Genomic DNA, 19184 nt, shown 5'->3' on the forward strand with positions numbered 1-19184 from the left:
TGTTCTAGAACACCCAAGTCAAATGATTGCATAACCCCCTCATCATGCCATCAATTGCTGCAGAATCCTATTAAAAGTGAAACACCTAAAACATGCAGTGCAGTGGTTTCTGAGAACTGGATTCAGAAACATTGATCTAAACCATTGCGTTGTAGCCGCGGTTGTATATGGCTGTGTTCCTGCTAGAGCAGTGGTTCTTAACCTGGGTTCGATCGAACCGATGAGTCGGTCTCAGGGGTTCGGCGGAGCCTCTGCCGCGGAGGTAAAGACACACTTGTGTAAAGCCGTGATGACGCGCCGCTTTGCCATCACTTGCTGCAGAGGATCACGTTACATTGCTTAGCTAATCAGTGCTGTGGAGGGGCACTGATTGAAGGAGTTCCACTCTCAGCATGGATTTGAACTTTTGTCTTTAATTACTTTAGCAAAGCTCCCAGTTTTTACCAAATTCTATAGTCTAAATCTGCTCCTTAGTCGCATCTTTTCTGGGTTGGTACTGCCTCTAGTGGTGTGGGGGTGGTAACACAGCTAATATAATTACATTACTAAATCAGAATACCGCAAAGTATTTTGTGTGTCGGGAGTGGGGTGGAGGGTTGGAATAAGAAGGGTTCGGTGAATGCGCATATGCAACTGGGGGGTTCGATACCTCAAAAAAGGTTAAGAACCACTGTGCTAGAACATGGATATGTCTTGTCTTGAAGGACACCACAACAACTCAGCGACGTTATCCAGAACTTGTCTGCTGTGTTTCTTGATCATTGTGATGTTATTTGTTCACTAATGTTCTGTAAACAAGTTCTGAGGCCTTCGCAGAACACTTGCCTCTCCACTGAGATTAAACTCAATTCACTAACCAACTTGTAGTCTAGTGGTTGGGCAAGATTTGTTTTTCAAGAGTATAAAGTGAATCTTTTTTTTTTCTTTTGAATTACTAGAATAATTTCATTCCATGTTACACTCATGCATTATTTTATGTTGCATTCATCTATAATTACCAAAGATTTGCATCTATGTCAGTCATCATTAGTGCATTTCACCGTTGGTAAAATATTTACAGCATCAGCAGTTCAACATTAAGAAGCAAATCACTTAAAATCAAGTCCCCATTCTGGAAGTGTTGATACAAGTCCTTAGAGAGAACAAATAATAATCAGCTCCCATTTTAAATGAAGAGGGCTGTTAGAAAGAAAAAAAATACTCAACCAAAATAATAATCAAAACATTTCAATTACCAGGAGTCAGAAATCAGGCTGAGGCCGGGGCTGTAGTATCTGTGGAAACTGGGCGAGAGTGTGTGGGCTGGCCTTTGAAAACAGTCCATCTGCCATTGCAACAGATTGGGCTGCAGTTGAGTGGAAACTAACTCAGCAGACATTATAGCTGTTCCTGCTTCCTGAACAACTTGCTACGCTAATGTATGTCCAGTTCTTTGATTGTTTTGTTAAGCAATTGAATCTGCAGCCTTTGCCGACCACAGAAATCAATAATGTCGCACTGATCGGCCAGCGCTGCCGTGGTGTGTGCTTCGGCAAGGCTTCACACCTGGCAGACTGTACCTCCGGTCACAAAACAAATATAAATAGTTGTACTCAGAGGTTGGCAGAGTAGCCAAAAATTGTAAGCAACTGTTGAGTCAGAGTTGCATTATTTCAGTATGTTGGTTATTAAATAATAATAATAATAAAAAAAAGAACCAAGTCATTTTTGCACAATTTTTACAGAATTACAGTATAACTGGTTGTAATGTTATGTTAAACTTAATTCTTTTTTCCCCCTTTCATTTTCACCTCAGTCCATCTCCAGTTCCAGTGGAAGAGAGATTTAACATTCAATGTGTGCCCAGCTGAAGGCAGATAAAGAGGGTTTGCAAGAGTCTTCAATGAATGTGTAATCCCTTAAAACTTATGAAGCGTGTCTTTGCAAATGATTTTAACTATTTGTATGGTTACAATAGTAATGTTCACATTTAAGGTATTTTAAAGCGTTTTGATGTTATTGCATACTTGGAGGATCTTCTAAGGCTGCGGGTGAGAATATCTTAACCCCCGTTAAGGTATTATGCTACACACAATTGCTAAAACTTGGCAGACGGGGTAAAAAAAAATCATGTCATGCATCCTTGAATTTCCTCAACACATAAATCTACTAAATGTATAATTTCACTCTGTACATATAAGAAAACTCCTTACCCAGTGTCAGCCCTGTGCACTGAGAGTGCATTCTGTTTGTTGCTTTGTCCATTAACAATGTACCACTTTCCTCGCTGTGATGAAGCTCCTCGTCTGCAGAATGAAAGGTCACCGTGTCTGTGAAAGGCAACGAGGTTCACAAGTAATATACAGGCTGCAAGCTACAGTATATGAGAATATTAAGGCCAGGGCCAATTTCACCTAATTGACCATAACTATTGTAATTGATTAATTTCCTGTAGAATGCTAACGCAAATGTCAGAACTCAAGCAGCGCAGATGGTCGTGAACTGTGAAATATTTGGCTTCCTAGAGTTGCTAAAAGTAGTCATTATCAGCTTATTTATAGTTAGCCCTTTGCTATATATCAGTATATGACACATCCCACATGGACTTTAAATAGATGATTCCAACTGGGCGATGCAAACCTACTCAGCTATACAGAAACATTTGCAGAGGGTTGTAACAATAAACAAAATGTGTAGCAGTAACACAAACTCCTCCAAATAAAACTTCTTCTTGCTGGTTGTGGCTTCTGGTAGCAGTGAAACTTGTTCGCATCCAACTTTATGTGACGTAAATTAAAAATTAATTGCATTAGGATCTCAAATAGAAACATTTACAGAAATAACATTTGGAGGGATATTCACCTTCCGTAACCGGGCACTGGTATAACAAAAAGCTGAATTTCCTGTGGTGAGGTTGGAGACGGTTTGTGTGTCTGCCATTACTGCTGTGTCCAACGTCTTGTGAATGATGTTCACGGGTTTTGTTGGTCTCTTATATGAGTTGTTCAAACACGTTCTGTGATTCAAGCTACCAACAATACACAAAAGAACCGAACAAAGGAAATTGGATAAGTAATTTCACATCAAAAGCACTTCAGCTGGTAAAGAACTGCATCATCTATGCAAACTTAATAATAAAATAAAGACAGATAACACAAAGGTTTTGAAAACTGAGAAAATTGAGTCTTTCTTCCGTCTTCTCTCAGTGTGTATCCACTGCATGTATCCACTTGAAGAAGACATTGACATTGATGGTGTTATCATACAGCTTTGTAAGTCTGGAGTCCAAATCCTTTAACCTCCAAAACACATTCTCCTCGGAAAATCAAGTCCGTGCAGGAAACCGAGGCTTCTTCATTCAATCAATTTTCTTGATTTTCTTTTTTCTGACCAACACTAGTAAGCTGTTGCCATGGTAGTTCAGATGAAGCAGGAATAATAATTGTTTCACCATAGCTGTGTGTGAATTATTAAAGCCTAGAGGGCATGAGTGAACTAACTGAGATACAAAGAAGTCAGAAAGAACAAGGACTGAGTTTTCTTGTGGATTTCATTTTTGTGTTCTCCCTCGGTCTCTTCACAGGAGTCAAACCTGACCTCCAAGATCTGCAGAACGACTCGGCAACATTAGGAAGCGGCTTATTCATAAAAAGTACATAAGTGGAGACTCGACTTCAACAAGTTGTGTTTACTGATGAAGCACTGCATGTTGTGTTGTCTTTTAGAAGGGAGTCTAGTTTTAAAATCAATGCTCATTCTCTCATCAATAATTTATTTACGTTAAAAAAAAGATGCGTCCAGAGCTAAACTGTCACACAACAGGCCTCAAGAACACACAATAAGAAGTACACTGACACAAGGTTGGTGCTAAAATGAAACAGTGAAAGACAGAACACAAAGTGAGATCAGTAGAAATTTTAAATCAAAATGTTTATTCTGTCCTAATCTCAAACACCCAAAACGTTCCACTGCCACTCAAAGACAGAATGAATACAGCCGCTCTCTGAGGTAATAAATTAGAATAAAATAAAATAAATGCATCCACATGCTTCACAATAACAAAATGACACTAGGTAAATCAGAAAGTTAAAAATATATATATATTTTTTATTGTATATATATACAGTGCTTGGTTGGCTTGTTTTGTCAGGTTCCACCTGATTTAAAGGTGCTTGGTTTAGTAGCTCTACTGCAGACAAAATAAAGTATCTACACCATAACCCATGAAGGTATAAAGGATTTTTGTATTCTGTCAGATCTTATCTGCTCAGCTCAGCAGTAAAAAGTAAGTCAAATAATTGTGGTAAATATTGCGGTGGAGCAATTTCTGAAACTGTCTGAAAATAAAAATGGAAGAAAAAAAAAAAGTAAACTTTATGACCAAATACTAATCAAGAAGGCCAGTTTTGTTTTCTGTCCAGTGGCTGAAGATTTTAAACAACTATCACCGTGGATGTTAGCACTGAGATTCAACATGCTCCTCTTCTCTGGGTTGCATCTTCTGCATACTGTAGTATTCCTCCTCTTCGTCAGAGTCCTTGAAGAGACCAGAGCAGGGAGAGATTAAAAACTCTGTGCAGGAAAATTATCAGTATGTCACACATCTTAATGTTCCTGCTGTAATGCAATGAGGTTATGCAATATGCACTATTCATTTGATGAAGTGGACATAACCATTCAAGTTATTCATGAACTGAGAGTTATTGTTTTCCAAGTGCAACACTGTTAAGACGTACCATTAGACACATGTCACAGCAAGTGGTGCTCTTTACGTAGGCTGCCTGTGGGCAGACACCAGTTTCCTCTCTGATGGGAGGAGAACACGCAGAGGGTCGTTAATGAAAGTAATCACACAAACAGATGTCAAAACATGCAATGTATCACACATTTTAACCTGTGTTTTGTGTGTATAAAACATATCAAAAGCTGATTTTTACCCAGTGTTGAAATGTGTCACTGTGTCTTTCACTCCTATTACTTTAATATCAGGGCAAGCAACCAGGGCAAAAAAAAGTAAAATAAAAAAACTCTTAGAGACAAGTTCAAACAAAACGACTATTTGAAGATCTATAAAATGACTATTTTTATGAGTTATCACCACACAAAAGAAAGCGATGCATCAGTGCCAGAAGCTGTAATTCTTGGAGAGACTGCCCTCCAAATGTGAGTCAGTCCCTGCAGACCTTTGTGTTTGAAAACCCTGCTGCTCGGTGCTTTCTGGCTGGTCTGGAGTCGGAAGTGGTGCATATGCTTCAGTGTCTTTGCTGTTCACAACATGAACATGCATGTCTGATAAACCCTGATGAAGGTTTTCACATTCTTGCTCCTAAAGCCACAGTGCAGTCCGAAGCCTCATGAACTGTGGTTGAGGCCGCAATTTTGAGTATCAGTTCTCAAGTGAAGACAAGTGAAATATTAAATTCTATTAGGAAAAAAAGAGTGATCCATTATTAAAAGGTTATTAAATTGGCAAATAAATGATGGATGGCTGCTGCCCTGTGCTCTGACTAAATGGATGTTAAGCAGAAAAGAAAAGCCTGAAGCTGAAAGAGAGCTGTGTTCAGTAGCGGTGTTCAAAAACTTACATACAAGGACAAGAGTTGATTTTGTCATAAAACTACACTATGCTATAATTCTTTAAGGCGTGTTTAGTAATCACTTTATTTGTTGTGCTTAACATTGTGATGTCAATTTATAGAAACTAAAATTTACAGTTTGAGCTCAAAGCCCCATACTCTAAAGATGAACTAGGTGGAATAGTCCAATAATTTTTCAATTGGAAATTTTCCTTGATTAATGAACCTATAATAATTACCGGGAATAAAATTGAATGCAAAATATTGAAATTTTTTTTAAAAAGTTGGAGAAAATATACTTTGGCATAATCTTGACATAACGCACCCAAACCCCTTACATTTTAAATACATTCATCAAGTATAACTAAGCTATATCTCAATGCCATAACACACTTAGTGTGTTATGGGCTTATATAAATTTATATATTATTGCTATATAACTTATATCAATTTCATTTTATTTTAACCTAGGGATTGACACTACTTCTCAGTAAAGCAATCACATTGTGTTCTAAGTTTTTTAAATCTCGTACATATCGTGATATTTTTCAATCAAGGTATATGGAGAGCATCCCATACCGGCCCAATAGAGCAATAAAGATATTATGGTGTGTTTGTTTTATGTTGGGGTTTTTTCCCAGTGCACCTAAAACACAATAAAGTATCTATCAATCCATCTATCTGACTTTTATAGTTATGTTAAGGTAACCAGTTTATCCAGAATCCCAAAAGAGTTAAAAAAGAGAAAGCAGCAGCTCTGCTCAGATTATGAAGTCCATGCCTGCAATCTGAAGCCACATTAGAGATCAATCATGGGAAGACGGTGTTGGTTCAAAGCACGTTCCTCCAAAACGCCTGACCTTTCTTAAGCCAAACCTTTAACTTAGACCTCAGTTCTTGCTTAACCTTTGCCGCATTAGCAATCCAGATGTAGAATCTATCATTGCTGAAGGCTGACTTGACTGTCATTATCCCCAAGAGAGTAACATCAGTGATTGGTAGAATAAATGTCCTCACCCCTCTGTGACCTCTATTGGTGATCTGTAGGCCTTTGATTGGTTGTGCCGTTTCTTGGGACACAACATCCGTCCAATCAGGAAGAAGGTAATGAGGCCGGAGGGGAGGAGGATAAAGGCGATGAGCACGGCAACATCTGTGAAGCGGATGGTCGTAGCTGAGGACAGCAAGAATATCGGGGTCGTTAGGTACAAATTACCAAGGTGATCATCATCAGCTACTCACAGGAGTTTACACCAAGAATACAAACTCCTCACAACTCTCTCCTCAGAGAAAAACAAACATTTCAGAAACATATTTAAAACAATTTAACTTCAACGTTTTAGCATAAACAGTTATGACTGTATGCACCAATCATAATTTCATTCACAGGAAGTTTATGGTCCTATTTGACTGGGACCACGAACTTCCTGGTTGCCTGGAAACTGCTCTCAGACATAAACAACTAAAATGTGCAAAGTTTTCTCAGGAGCTTTAGCAGTGCTGCTACTGCAGGTGCTGAAACACACACGGCAGAGGAGGGTGATCTTCTCCAAATAGACATCCTCAACCTTAACCTCAAAAGCCAGAAAATGTTGAGCCAGATTGCTTACATTATATGGCAGCCCAATGAAAACGAGGCCTAAATATTTGCACTTAATCTGCTGAATCAAGAAATATTTGGCAGGCAGTTGAATTCAAAGGGCTGCCCACCATTATGATTTCCCATCTGTTTCTGTGTTAACTTACGCTTTGGAGTAACTGTCAGAACAGTGTGCGACTTCGGGGAGCCGAAGACATCTGGGGGGTTTGTGACATCACATGTATATGTCCCATTATCATTCAGAGTGGCATTGATCAGGTAGATGGAGACGTCCCCACGTGCAGGGGTTCCCTGCCATTTGATGCGACCAGCAAACTGACCAGTCTTTGGAAGTTCCGCTTTGGAGGAGAAGTGGAAAAACTGCAATGGAAAAGAAAAGCCAAAAAAGATTGTTTCATAAAGACCAGGTGGTGAAATAAAGTGTAGCTTGAGCAAAAACTGTGCACTTTAAATATTTAAATTCGCTGTCAAATATATAACACCTGAAAATATTGAGTGTACTTATTCAGAGCAAATAAGACGAATTGCTGCAGAATTCAACTTGGGGCACTGCATTTGTCCTATTTTGGCAAGGTTGTTCATAGAAAAACAACTACAGGGAAGGGATATTCATGGTTGTGGAAAAAATATCTGCACATGTCTGGAAAGCAAAATTTAACTCTCAAGTTGACATTTACCCACATCAGTTTGTTTACAACAACAAACCTCAACACTGAGTCACTACTCTGTTACGCCGACCAAGACCTTTTCAAACACTGCATCTGGAGTACGAGTTTGTTGTATGTGTGTGCGTGGGAGCAGGGAGGGAAAGAAAAACATGTTTTAGAGCACATTTCGACAAATGACTAATAAAGTTAGACAAAAAAATTAACTATAAATATAACTGGATTTAAACAAAAAAAAGCAGTGATATATGATGCTATGATGATAGATTTTTCCAAATGTAATGAATAAGGACTACAAATGTTTTAAATATTGAAATGAATGCCAGAAAAATCAAGATTCCTTGATACTACACTCGAAAGCTGGAGCTTTCGAGTGTAGAGAGAGATCATATCCAAGTTCAGTATCTTTGAGTTGCAGGATGAAAATCGCACTACCAAACTTTGCCTACAGGCAACAATGCCATGGAGAAAAAGTGAAGACAGAGTGACTATTTTACCCATCACAGAAAAATGTAAGGTCATTCCAGTTAATTAAGGGTTTTAAACGTTGGTATAAACCAGTAAATCTTCTGAATTATTCACAGTCTGGTCTGCTAACAACTGTAAAGATCAGTTAGTCAAAGCTTTAAATTCATGAACTCATAAAGCCACATTTTAAAATGTAACCAGACTAATTGTCTCCTATGTCCCCTTAACTTATGGCAAAATGCTGTCTAATGCAAATTTATGCAGTAGCAGCTAGGTGAGTTCAGTAAGGGTGATAAAATTACATCTGTCTAAAGTAAAGGTTACAGCATAGCACTATACCCCATTATGCAATATTTCATTTGGCAGCTGGACAGCAGACTGTTTTTATTACTCTTTGGTCTATATAACAGAACTCGGGCTAAAAACTCCTGAGACGATCATGATTAGATCTATAATGATTCCTGAGAGATTTCACTTTTAAAGCTAATGTCTAATAAAAACATATGACAGTCAATGTAATTTAAAAAAAGATCCAGACCTCATTTTTATCACAAAACCTGAGTTAAAATTCAAGAAAATAGCAAAAAAGAAAAAGATTCCGAATAGGAAATTATGCATTTGTTCCCTAATGAGGACTGAGGACTGATATAACTTTCTGGTTAAGGGTGGTGCTGAGTTCATTTTCACAAATGAACAGGTGCACTGCAGCCTATCGTTCTCAACACACTGGTCACTGGCTATTTACTGCATCGTCCCGCTGCCTCTGCCCTCCTTCCATCAAGCTACAACCAAAAAGGTCACTAATGTCCATCCATCCATCCATCCATTTTCTTGCACCCTTGTCCCTTAGTGGGGTTGGGAGGGGTGCTGGTGCCCATCTCCAGCTAACGTTTCGGGCGAGAGGCGGGGTTCACCCTGGACAGGTTGCCAGTCTGTCGCAGGGCAACAGAGAGACACACAGGACAAACAACCATGCACACTCACACCTAGGGGCAATTTGGAGAGGCCAATTAACCTGACAGTCATGTTTTTGGACTGTGGGAGGAAACCGGAGTACCCGGAGAAAACCCACGCATGCACAGGGAGAACATGCAAACTCCATGCAGAAAGACCCCAGGCCGGGAATTGAACCCAGAACCTTCTTGCTGCAAGGCAACAGCTCTACCAACTGCGCCACTGTCCAGCCCGTCACTAATGTCACCAAACCTTAAAAAAAAAAAAGCTGAGGTTTTGTCCCCATTTCACCTTACACATTTTTCTTTATTTTGTGTGTATCTAGGTGTGTGTTCAAGGGAACTATGCTTCTTATTCATTTAAATACTGTACAAACACAGATACTCTCCAAATAAGATTTTAAAAAAATCTAAATATTGTGTGCTCAATTCTCCCCATATGCATGTTACGAGTATTTCAAGCTCTCAATTTTCGTTTCTTGATGTGTTAGTAGCCACATTCTTTCATTCAGCTTGTTGTTGATAAAGAACACTGGTTTAATGGTTAGTGTGAAATTGGGATGTCAGTCTTAGTCACAGCTATGTGAAATAAACAGGAAGCAAAGAGAAAGCTTTCCTTCTCATCCGATTACCAAGAAAATGGCATTCCGGAGCATTTTAGATCATTATAAGAAAATGGATACCAAAACTGGAGAGAACTGATAAGTATGTAAGCAGATAAATCACACTACTACTGTAGCTCATCGTTTCTGAACTCCACCACGCTAATTAGTAAAGTAAAACTGAGAAACCTGGTGTATTTTTGGATTTGTTACCATTTTTTAAACACTGATCCAATTTAAACACTCAATAAAAATTGCCTGAAACCTACCAAAAGGAATTAACACAACACAGGCAAGGTCATTTTGTTAATAACATGTTCTAATGCACTATTTTGAGCTTTCCTGCATTAATATTTATTAAATATAGATCACACAGCAACATTTCATATGTTTACATCCAGAAGCATGCAAAAGATTGTCAGAAGCATCAACAAGGTTAGTTACACGTGGCCTCGGAAAATAAAAACCGCATAACGGCAAAAGCAAATACAGAACAATCACAGCCACTGATAAATGTTACTGTTTTACAACTCTATGTGTACACAAGCACTTTCTAAGAGACTCACTGTACGCTCATACTGATAAAGCCAATCATCCTTATGTAATGTAGCTTGACAGGCCTATAAGCAACAAACTAGAGGAAGACTAAGAATCAACATAGCGCTTTAAACCGGAGAAAACCTGAATGTATCTAAAAGATTTAGAAAATAAGCATCTGTTTCTGGCCCAAAGAAGAGTTCATCAGCCAAATACTCCAATTACTATCATTTTCTGCAAATATTTGATTGAATATTCAGCCTCTCTCCTCCAATCTGCAAAGTTTATTCTCACTGAGACAGAGGTAATTATGCAAGCCACTGAAGCACTGCAGCAATGCTGATTGACACTAAAGCTTCAGCAGCAAATTGATATTTTCTGACAGGTTTTCACATGCTTATTCATGGCCTCTCCCAGTGTGATATACAGCCAGGGGCCCGCGGGCCAATAAACCAAAGACGCTAATGAAATTGGGAGGAAAGTAACTGAGGGTTTAGAAATAAACATTTCTGTGGGTCGTATCGAGATTCAGATCCAACACAGCGGAAAAGGCTCCATAGAACGAGTGCTAGAAATCCACGAGGATTTATATTCTTTAACTTTTTAATGGTCGCCGATTGTTCTGTCCTAATACTTAGGGAAGACAACTTTGTCTTAAATGACCCAACCAACAGCACGTCACACCAGCAGAACCACAAAGCATTAGCTTCCATTTAATGCTGAGTGCTCCTATAGGAAATTACTGCATATAGGGTTGCAGCTACCACACTATAGAATCTCACAGTCCAAATGCAATTACAAAGAACCACACTTGATGGTCGTCTCCAAGCACAAAGGAGCTGCTTAAATTATGTGGTGCACTCTTTGTGGACTGCAGAGTGAGCGTTAGCCCAAAGTGTGCAGGGTTATGAGACTGAATGCAGTTATGGTTTAGAGTGGATACATCTGAACTCATTTCAAACAAGACCACAATGCAGTAAAGGAAGTGGTATCGGGTTGGGCTGGCTGGCCGGCCGGCTGATATTTACTCTGAAAGCTGCAGACATATACAAATGGTGGAAAGGAACATAAAATTCTCAGCATGGGACTAATATATCAAACATGCAGGTACAAATGGTGTTCAAATCAAAAATGAATGAAATCAGAATGAAATGCCTTCAGTTATTACCATCACAGCTTGTGCACTGATAGGTTCAAGAATTAGATCACACTAGAATGCAAATAAAGTAACCTGCTATTAAAACAAGTAATTTTCCCGTAGCAGGTCCTGATATTTTTTTTTATCAATATGTAAATATGATCTGTATGCGTTTGGTCTCTCTGGCTCATAAAGACATTTATTCAGTGAAAATATTAGGGTTTTTTTTGTTCAAGGCTGAAAATATGGAGAATATCAAACCAAGCTAGGAAAAGCAATCCCTATTTTAAGCACCAAATGAACCACTTTATGTGTTCCCAAGACTCCACCTTGCTTTTCACACACCGCAAACAGGAAAAGTCAAAATTAGTAACTTATGGGTCTGACAACATATTCAGCTAGCAGGAAAATACACTGGCTTCAGAACAAAATTATGATAGTATTTTTGGGACGCTCAAGATTTTTTTTTTTTTTTTTTTACGAATAAAACGTTTCAAGAATCACAAACTGGATTTTGAAGAATCTGTAGTTGATGGTAAGATAATTTAACTATTTTTTTATATTCAGTCTTCTCAACATTGCAGTCCCAGTATGAAAAAAAAAAAACATTTAAATGTTTTTTATATGTCCAATTTTCCTTTGGATATTTTTATTGCAGAGCACATCTAAAATATAAAAAGGAAAATTTAGCTTTGAAATCAATCTATTGTTACTGGCTGCCGTTTCAGGTACGCCTATCATTTTTCTTGGTACTGATTGACCCCCCCACTTTAGTGGAGATCAGGAAGACCTTAGATATTAGTTTCTGCAGTAGTTCCAAGATGGTTCCATGATTTTTAATTTATGTAAAACTCACTCTTTAAACTTGCACTGCCTTAATACTGAGCCAAGTGTCTAAGTGTCAATAAAACAGAGTGTCAATAAAACTACTCTCAAACTGTGCTTGGTCCATTAGTTTGTCTTTGAGTATTATGCTTGAGAACACAACAACATTACATGGGTTTTTATTATGGTAAGGAATTATACAAGTAGGTTCTCAAATACTCACCACCAGTGATGAACCTCCAGTCTGTGGTGTATATGACCAGCTAACACGCATTTTACTTGTTGGGCTTGCTGTGGAGGTAAAAGTGCAGGGCAACCTAACAGTATCCCCTTTAATTGCATGGAGCTCTGATGGAGTGGTCACTTCGATGGAGGAAACTTGGGAAAGACCTGGAGAAGAGATGAAGCCAAGTAAGAAATTGGAAATATGATACGAGCTGAATCACATCTTCTTGAGTTCCACAGAAACTGAAGTGGAGAACTAGAAAGAAAAAAAAAACAAAAAAAACACTGCAAGTGGTTTTTCCACCCACTTTTAAAAGAAAAACAACTGATATCAACCAAGAAATGTTGCAATGTTGTCACTTTTGTGGTTGTCACAAAAGTGACAGGACAGCAAGGCTCTCCTGGTACACATAACACTGAGTGACACATTAATACAAGTTTCTCACCAGCTGCTCTTCTTGCATTTGATAGACATGTTCAACATCTGTCCATCAGACCTTTAACAGTTATGAGTTTCTTAACATGTGTCTAGAAACCCATCAGCTCACTGAGGATATTAAGTGAATATAGAGATAACAACACAAACAGAACTATTTTCTCATAAAAAGGAAATGAAGCAGAGGACTCTTGATAGAGGAAACACTCTAAATCTCAGTGACATGATGGATGCTGCTAATGTGGTAATTAGAGGTCTTGGCAGGTCCTCTGTGGTCTTTGCACTGACACAAAGTTTCTAAATGTGATAACAAAAAAAGCTAGCAAGGAAAATGATGCAGAATAATAAAATTTCACAGCCCCACAATTGGAACAAACAAACACATCTGTATTTAGATGCAATATATCTAGTTATTCTTAAATAACTACTTTTTGAAATAGTTATATTTTTGCTCAGAATATCACCATCACAATGGGTTGAATTCATTTGTACAAACTCAACAGTTGTTGATTTGTGTCAGCTATCTGATTTAGAGCTGAAGTATATGATAAACAATATGTTTTTTGACATATTAATTAAAACTGTCACCTTGATTTAACAGAATAACAACCAATCATAGCCAGGAGGAAGGTCCTGGTGCTGCCAATCATCATTACTTAATGTAGCTTTAACTACCATTAAATGAACCTATATTTCCATAGTGGCTTGGAAAATATTCATACCCCATAAGCTTCCTTTTTCAAACAAAAATGTGAAGAGTGTGCTGTGGATTTACATTCAGCCCCTTTTTCATGTGGGGTTATACGAGTAATCTAAACTAGTAAAATACACCTGTGTGTAATTTATTCTCAGTCTGCAAAGAACAATGGGGGCCTGGGGAGAATTACATTGACTTATTTGCAAAAAGTTCTGTATTAACTCAGCAGGCTGAGTACAAATACAAACCACAAATTTAAAGAGAGAGAAAACAGTACATTGTTTTTCAAAAATCTCAAATACTTTAAATATAAACTTCATATTATGACAAATTTTGAAAAAGTTACTGGTTAATTAAACTTTAAACAATTAAGGCAAAAATAAAACTACCTCAGATTTACCCAAAAAGACACACTTGTTGGCGTACACAAGCAGCATTCAGGATAGATACCCTGGCAATATGAACGTTATTGTAACCACCCAGCATAACGTAAGTACATATCCACATACAGAAGCTAAAAGTCTGTGCTAATGACTGTTTATGTCCTATCCAAGTTATTTAAAGAGAGCTCATGTTGGAAGGATGTTTTAGTGTATTTTAAACACGTCCTAATCCAGTACGGAGTCCCAGCGCTGAAGCCTGGCCCCGGGATCCTCTTCCTGATTTTACGACTCAAAAGGCCTGTTATTATGCAATACTCTCCCACACAAATACTGACGATCCTGTCAATTAAATTGAATAATATTCTATTTACTGTTATTTTATGTATTGACCTTTCAACATAAGGTTTTAAATTTCGCGTCTTAAATTCATTAATGGTGTTTCCTTACATTCTAAAACTTATCAAAATACCATTAAAAAAAAACTATCTTGTAGTCTGCACTATTGATACAAGTATGACTCGCCAAGACAAAGCATTTCCCTAAATAAGTAATGACTAAATAAGCCGCTTTTAAGAGCAAATATCTTAAGTATTTAACCGCCTGTTTTTCAGCTGACGTTAAATGTTGAAATATTCACTGCGACACGACACCGGATCTCAGGCTCTGCTTACCGAAAACGCCAAACAAATAGAGCAGCGAAACTACATTTAGAGCTGTCCTTCTTGCGTCCACTCGACACATAATTGGATTTGAAGGTGGATCCACTCCGGTGACGATAGAAAAAAATCCTCAAAGTTGCGTCAAAACTTCGGTAAATTTCCGTCCATAGTATGTTTCGTCTGGAGTGAGTTTCTCCCCCCGCCTGCGTGGATACCTGTCGGACAGGTGGATCAGGAAGTAGGAGTTCAAGGAGACAGAGCTCAAAACTTACGCCGAAGGGGGAAAAAAAAAGTCAAATTCCACCATAAGATACAAAGTCCAACACATTTTTTTAAAAAAGATAGATAAAAACCTGTAACCAGGAGTTAGTTTGGTTGAATACATTTTAGATTAGGTAGCTGTGCTTTGTCCATTGAAAGACATAGCACAAAATAAATAACTAGTACAAATACTTTGGATTTCAATAACAATGTGCGCTATTGGAAAAGGCAGGAGCTTGTCTGAATATGTCTTTATTTCACCTATTTTGGTATTTTGAATTGATTTAGACTCTTAGTGTGACAGTAAGTGTTCAAAAAGCTTTCAAAACAGAGCTGGTCTAAATCAGAAGCGAACTAAGCAGCTGCTTACTTCCCTTCTCAAACTAGCAGCGGGTGTCCAGGAGCATTCAATTTGCCACAATTTTATTTACTTACTAAAGTCAGTAATTTGTTACTAGAACAACAATGCTGAACAGTACATTTAAAGTAGCTACTGTTCAGCATGGACAAATTATTTGAAATTAATTTCAAATATGATTATAAACTAACAAATGAAATAATCTTGATTAACTTTTTGAAAGAATACTTGAACTATGGTGATTTATGGGTAGTTGGATGAAATCAAAATTAATTATATTTCAACACTGTTGGAAGCAAAGACATGGGGCTTTACAAATAGTACTTTCTTTGATGCGGCCTGTATAACCATGCATATGAATTCATATGAGCCTTTGTTTGCAGACCTTATCTCCCCACCCAGATACATAAGAAAACGCAGATGATCTGTTGGGACAAACTCCTCTTCTCTCCCTGTTCCCAATCTCCTGGTCCTACGGATGTAATTGTGTCTAAAGGGAGAAGGTGTTTTCTTTTCCCAGCCTTTGTTAGTTTACTTTCTCATGGGGTGTAGTGCTTTATCTCTCAACTGCTGCATGCGTTTCTTCAAAAATCCTTTGAAGTGTATATATATGTCTGTATTTGGTCTCCGTAGTCAATTTCCTTCTTACATCCATCATGTGTTCATCAAGCATTTCCTCTTATCTGAAAAAGGAGTCATTTTATGGCACATCAAAGCATCAAAGAATATGCAAGGGTAGCATCTTTTTGTACACTGACCCTGACATCCTCTGCACTTTTATGAGCTTATAATGAATTCTAGTATTTGTCAGCCTACACAGAAAACCAATGCTGTGAAATTTAATATATGACAAACAACCGTGAAGGGAAAAAAATTGCACAATACATTATTCCAGAAGTAGGCATTTCCAGTCCTGGTGCACTGATGTCTTGCATGTTTCAGTGGAACTGCTTTGCTGTACCTGATTTTAAGCATTTGACTTATTCCTCATCGTGTCTGAAGTTCCACTAGATGCTGCAGATTTCTTATTCAAATCACGTGGACGCAAAGTGAGAAAGGGATAAAACATTCAGAACTTCAATGAAAACCAGAACTGCACACCCCTGAATTAATTTACTATTTGATTCATTGTTTTTTTACTGCATAACTAAAGTAACCAGCAGAGAAACCTATAGACACCCCTCAGAGGAACGCTCTCCATCTCATTTTAGGGCATCAGGTCAGGAAAAACGAGCGCCGTCCCTTCAGTGAAGTTTGGGTCTAGCATGGGTTCTCCTCCCAGTTGGATGTGCCCAGAAAACCTCCGTCACGTATGAGGACTTTTTATTTTTAAGTGTCCAGTCTGGCAATGTAGCACTCAGAATTGTTGCTGCGTGCCAAGAAAAAAACCCAACAGATTTACTTTCAGAAGTGGAGCACTACGTCTTCTTCCATGACTCCCTTAGCAACGCTGTGAGGTAAATGTTGCATTCACTCTTTCATAGCTCGGAAGAGCAAATTAGATGTTGGAATCAGTTGTCTCCTTTTTTCCAGCTACCTCAAGCAGTGGTGTCCAGATGTGTCCCTGCTCGATATGAACTGAATTAATTCTCTGAATTACCTTTTCCGTGTGTCCTCAAGTTGTGCAGAGGCCTTACAATGAGCCACTTACAAATTCATGGTTGTTAAATCAGGAAAACACTTTAATATGCTGGACAATGGCCCCTAAAAATTCATGTAGGACAGACAGCACCGCCACAGTGTAAACCTACGGAAAACTACCAAGGGAGTGACACAGTAGGGCTTTGGTCCCTTTTTTTAAAAGAAGAAATGAGTAAGAGGTCAGAAAATGAATTCCAGTGAGCAAGGGATCACACTTCCCAGTAAAGGAGCATTGAATTTTAACAAAGCATTCTTATTTACTTAATGACAGAATATGCTCACAAAAGTCTGCTTCTCAGGTTGTTACCTCTTTTGTATAAATTAATCACCTTACTGCATTGTAATGTTGCATAAAATGGGTGTGTTATTAGATGCCAAACTGTTCCTTTTTGCATCGTTAACTGTAAATCAGGACGATGACAAAATCAACACTGCAGCAAATGCAGCTATGTTGTTCATCTTTAACCAAAATATATGATGTAATAGTTTCCGAGTTCCTTTTCTGAGCTGGTGGTGGGTAATGGTGCTGGCCTATATAGTGAGTATTTAACCTCACATCTTTCTAAAGAAGAATTGCATAAGCTGTATTTTGCAATCTGTTTCTCAGTCTGGTGCCTCTTACCTGGGTATGCAAACACACCATTATATCATGTGACACATTGTGTGTACGAATAAAAGGGTTCTCTGTTTGGTAACAGTCGCAGGTTCTCAGTTACAGCAGCAGGCCCCTCACTGACAATCAGGGCTCTCTGCCCTGCTCACTTACTTACTGGCGTCTCTGAACAACAAGAAACTTCTTTTCTTTTTTTTTTTTGGCTGTCAGCACAGAGGAAGACTAAAGAAGGTGATTTCAATTTCTTGGCACCAAAAGGTAGATACAATCATTGTTGCCCCCCCCAAAATGTAGAAGTTTTTCTGTCTTGTGATTGTTTTAAATGGACTGAAAAGGCGATAAGATACTGTCCAGTTCACGTCTTTTATTTAAGGTTTCACATACACAAGTATTAACTTCTCAGAAAGGAACACAAACAAGAGAGACCGGATTGCACAAGAGTTTAGAGATTCTTAGCTGCACAAATCCTGCTTCTCCACCTCTAAATGAATGCAAAACATTACCTGAACATTTGTCTTTGCACGTTAAGCTGCAGCCCTGAATGGAAATCTCAGTCCAACACTGAGTCATATTTTACACACCAGTGAGAGCTATAATATCTCTGTGAAACATGTCCTTCCAAGCCCATGTTTTTGTGTGTTCTGTGTGGTTATGCATGAGCAAAGGAATTTAATATAAGATTGCTGTGCCAAGTACAACCCAATGCAAGGTGTGGAGAGCAAAGAAAAATGACGGGTACGTCTTAAGCACAGATTTACATTGTAAACAGACTGTAATTTCCTTCTTCTGTCTTGATTTCTATTTCTTCCCTTATTGTACTGATCTGACATCAGGTTGGCTCTTCTTAGGAAATGTTTAATCATGGTTGCCATAGCAACTACACTCCATTGGAAAATGTTGAGTCACAAAGCAAAAGTATTTCAAAAACGTATCTTCCAGGAGTTTCATCAACATGTTTCTGCTACAGACTTCAACAACAAGCTTCGGTGGAGTCACAAAAACAAATCTGTGTATAGAAAAAGTTGCAGTTTGCTCTTTTTTTATTATTATTTCAGATGTTTAAGCAAATTTTGGCAGCAGACAAAAGCAAATTATTTAAATACAAAATCTAGTTTTCTGATAATAATAGCACTTATTTATGAAAAAAGTTATCAAACCTACCTAGAAAAGTAATTGCTTACCCCCATGTCAAATCTTGAATTAACTGAAAAAAAAAAAAAATTAAGAAGCTGATTTCAATCTTTCTTCAATCTCTATCTTAAGTCCTGGCCTAGCAAAAGGACCTGACAACAGGAAGTATGGTAAAATCAAATCAAATCAAATCTCAAAAAGCATATAATCTAAAAAAACATTTAGGACAGCCATAAGTATAGAAAGGGTTACAGTGTCATTTATAAAGATTTGAGACTCCACTGAATCACAGTAAGAGCCATTATCTACAAATGGAGAAAACAGGAAGTCGTGGAGAACCTTCTTAGATGAGGCCTGCCAAGGACAGGAGCTCATCAGCAACTCAATGTATTTTGTAGTCTTCTCTCACTTTTTGAACTGGATTACATGGATAATAT

At 38.1% G+C, this 19184-nt stretch overlaps 1 protein-coding gene across 1 annotated transcript; it reads right to left on the reverse strand.

The window, feature by feature from the left end:
* Window positions 1–3890: 3890 nt before the first annotated feature.
* Window positions 3891–14996, reverse strand: mpzl3 (myelin protein zero-like 3). The gene is made up of 6 exons (XM_008426063.2): window positions 14756–14996; window positions 12567–12733; window positions 7302–7515; window positions 6573–6729; window positions 4716–4785; window positions 3891–4516 (listed from the first exon to the last, which is right to left on the reverse strand). The coding sequence occupies exons 1-6, from the start codon at window positions 14823–14825 to the stop codon at window positions 4436–4438; spliced, it is 759 nt and encodes a 252-aa protein (XP_008424285.1). The 5' UTR covers window positions 14826–14996; the 3' UTR covers window positions 3891–4435.
* Between the last annotated feature and the right edge of the window lie 4188 nt (window positions 14997–19184).

Source organism: Poecilia reticulata, linkage group LG13 (assembly GCF_000633615.1).
Source record: "Poecilia reticulata strain Guanapo linkage group LG13, Guppy_female_1.0+MT, whole genome shotgun sequence".
NCBI classification, from domain to species: domain Eukaryota; kingdom Metazoa; phylum Chordata; class Actinopteri; order Cyprinodontiformes; family Poeciliidae; genus Poecilia; species Poecilia reticulata.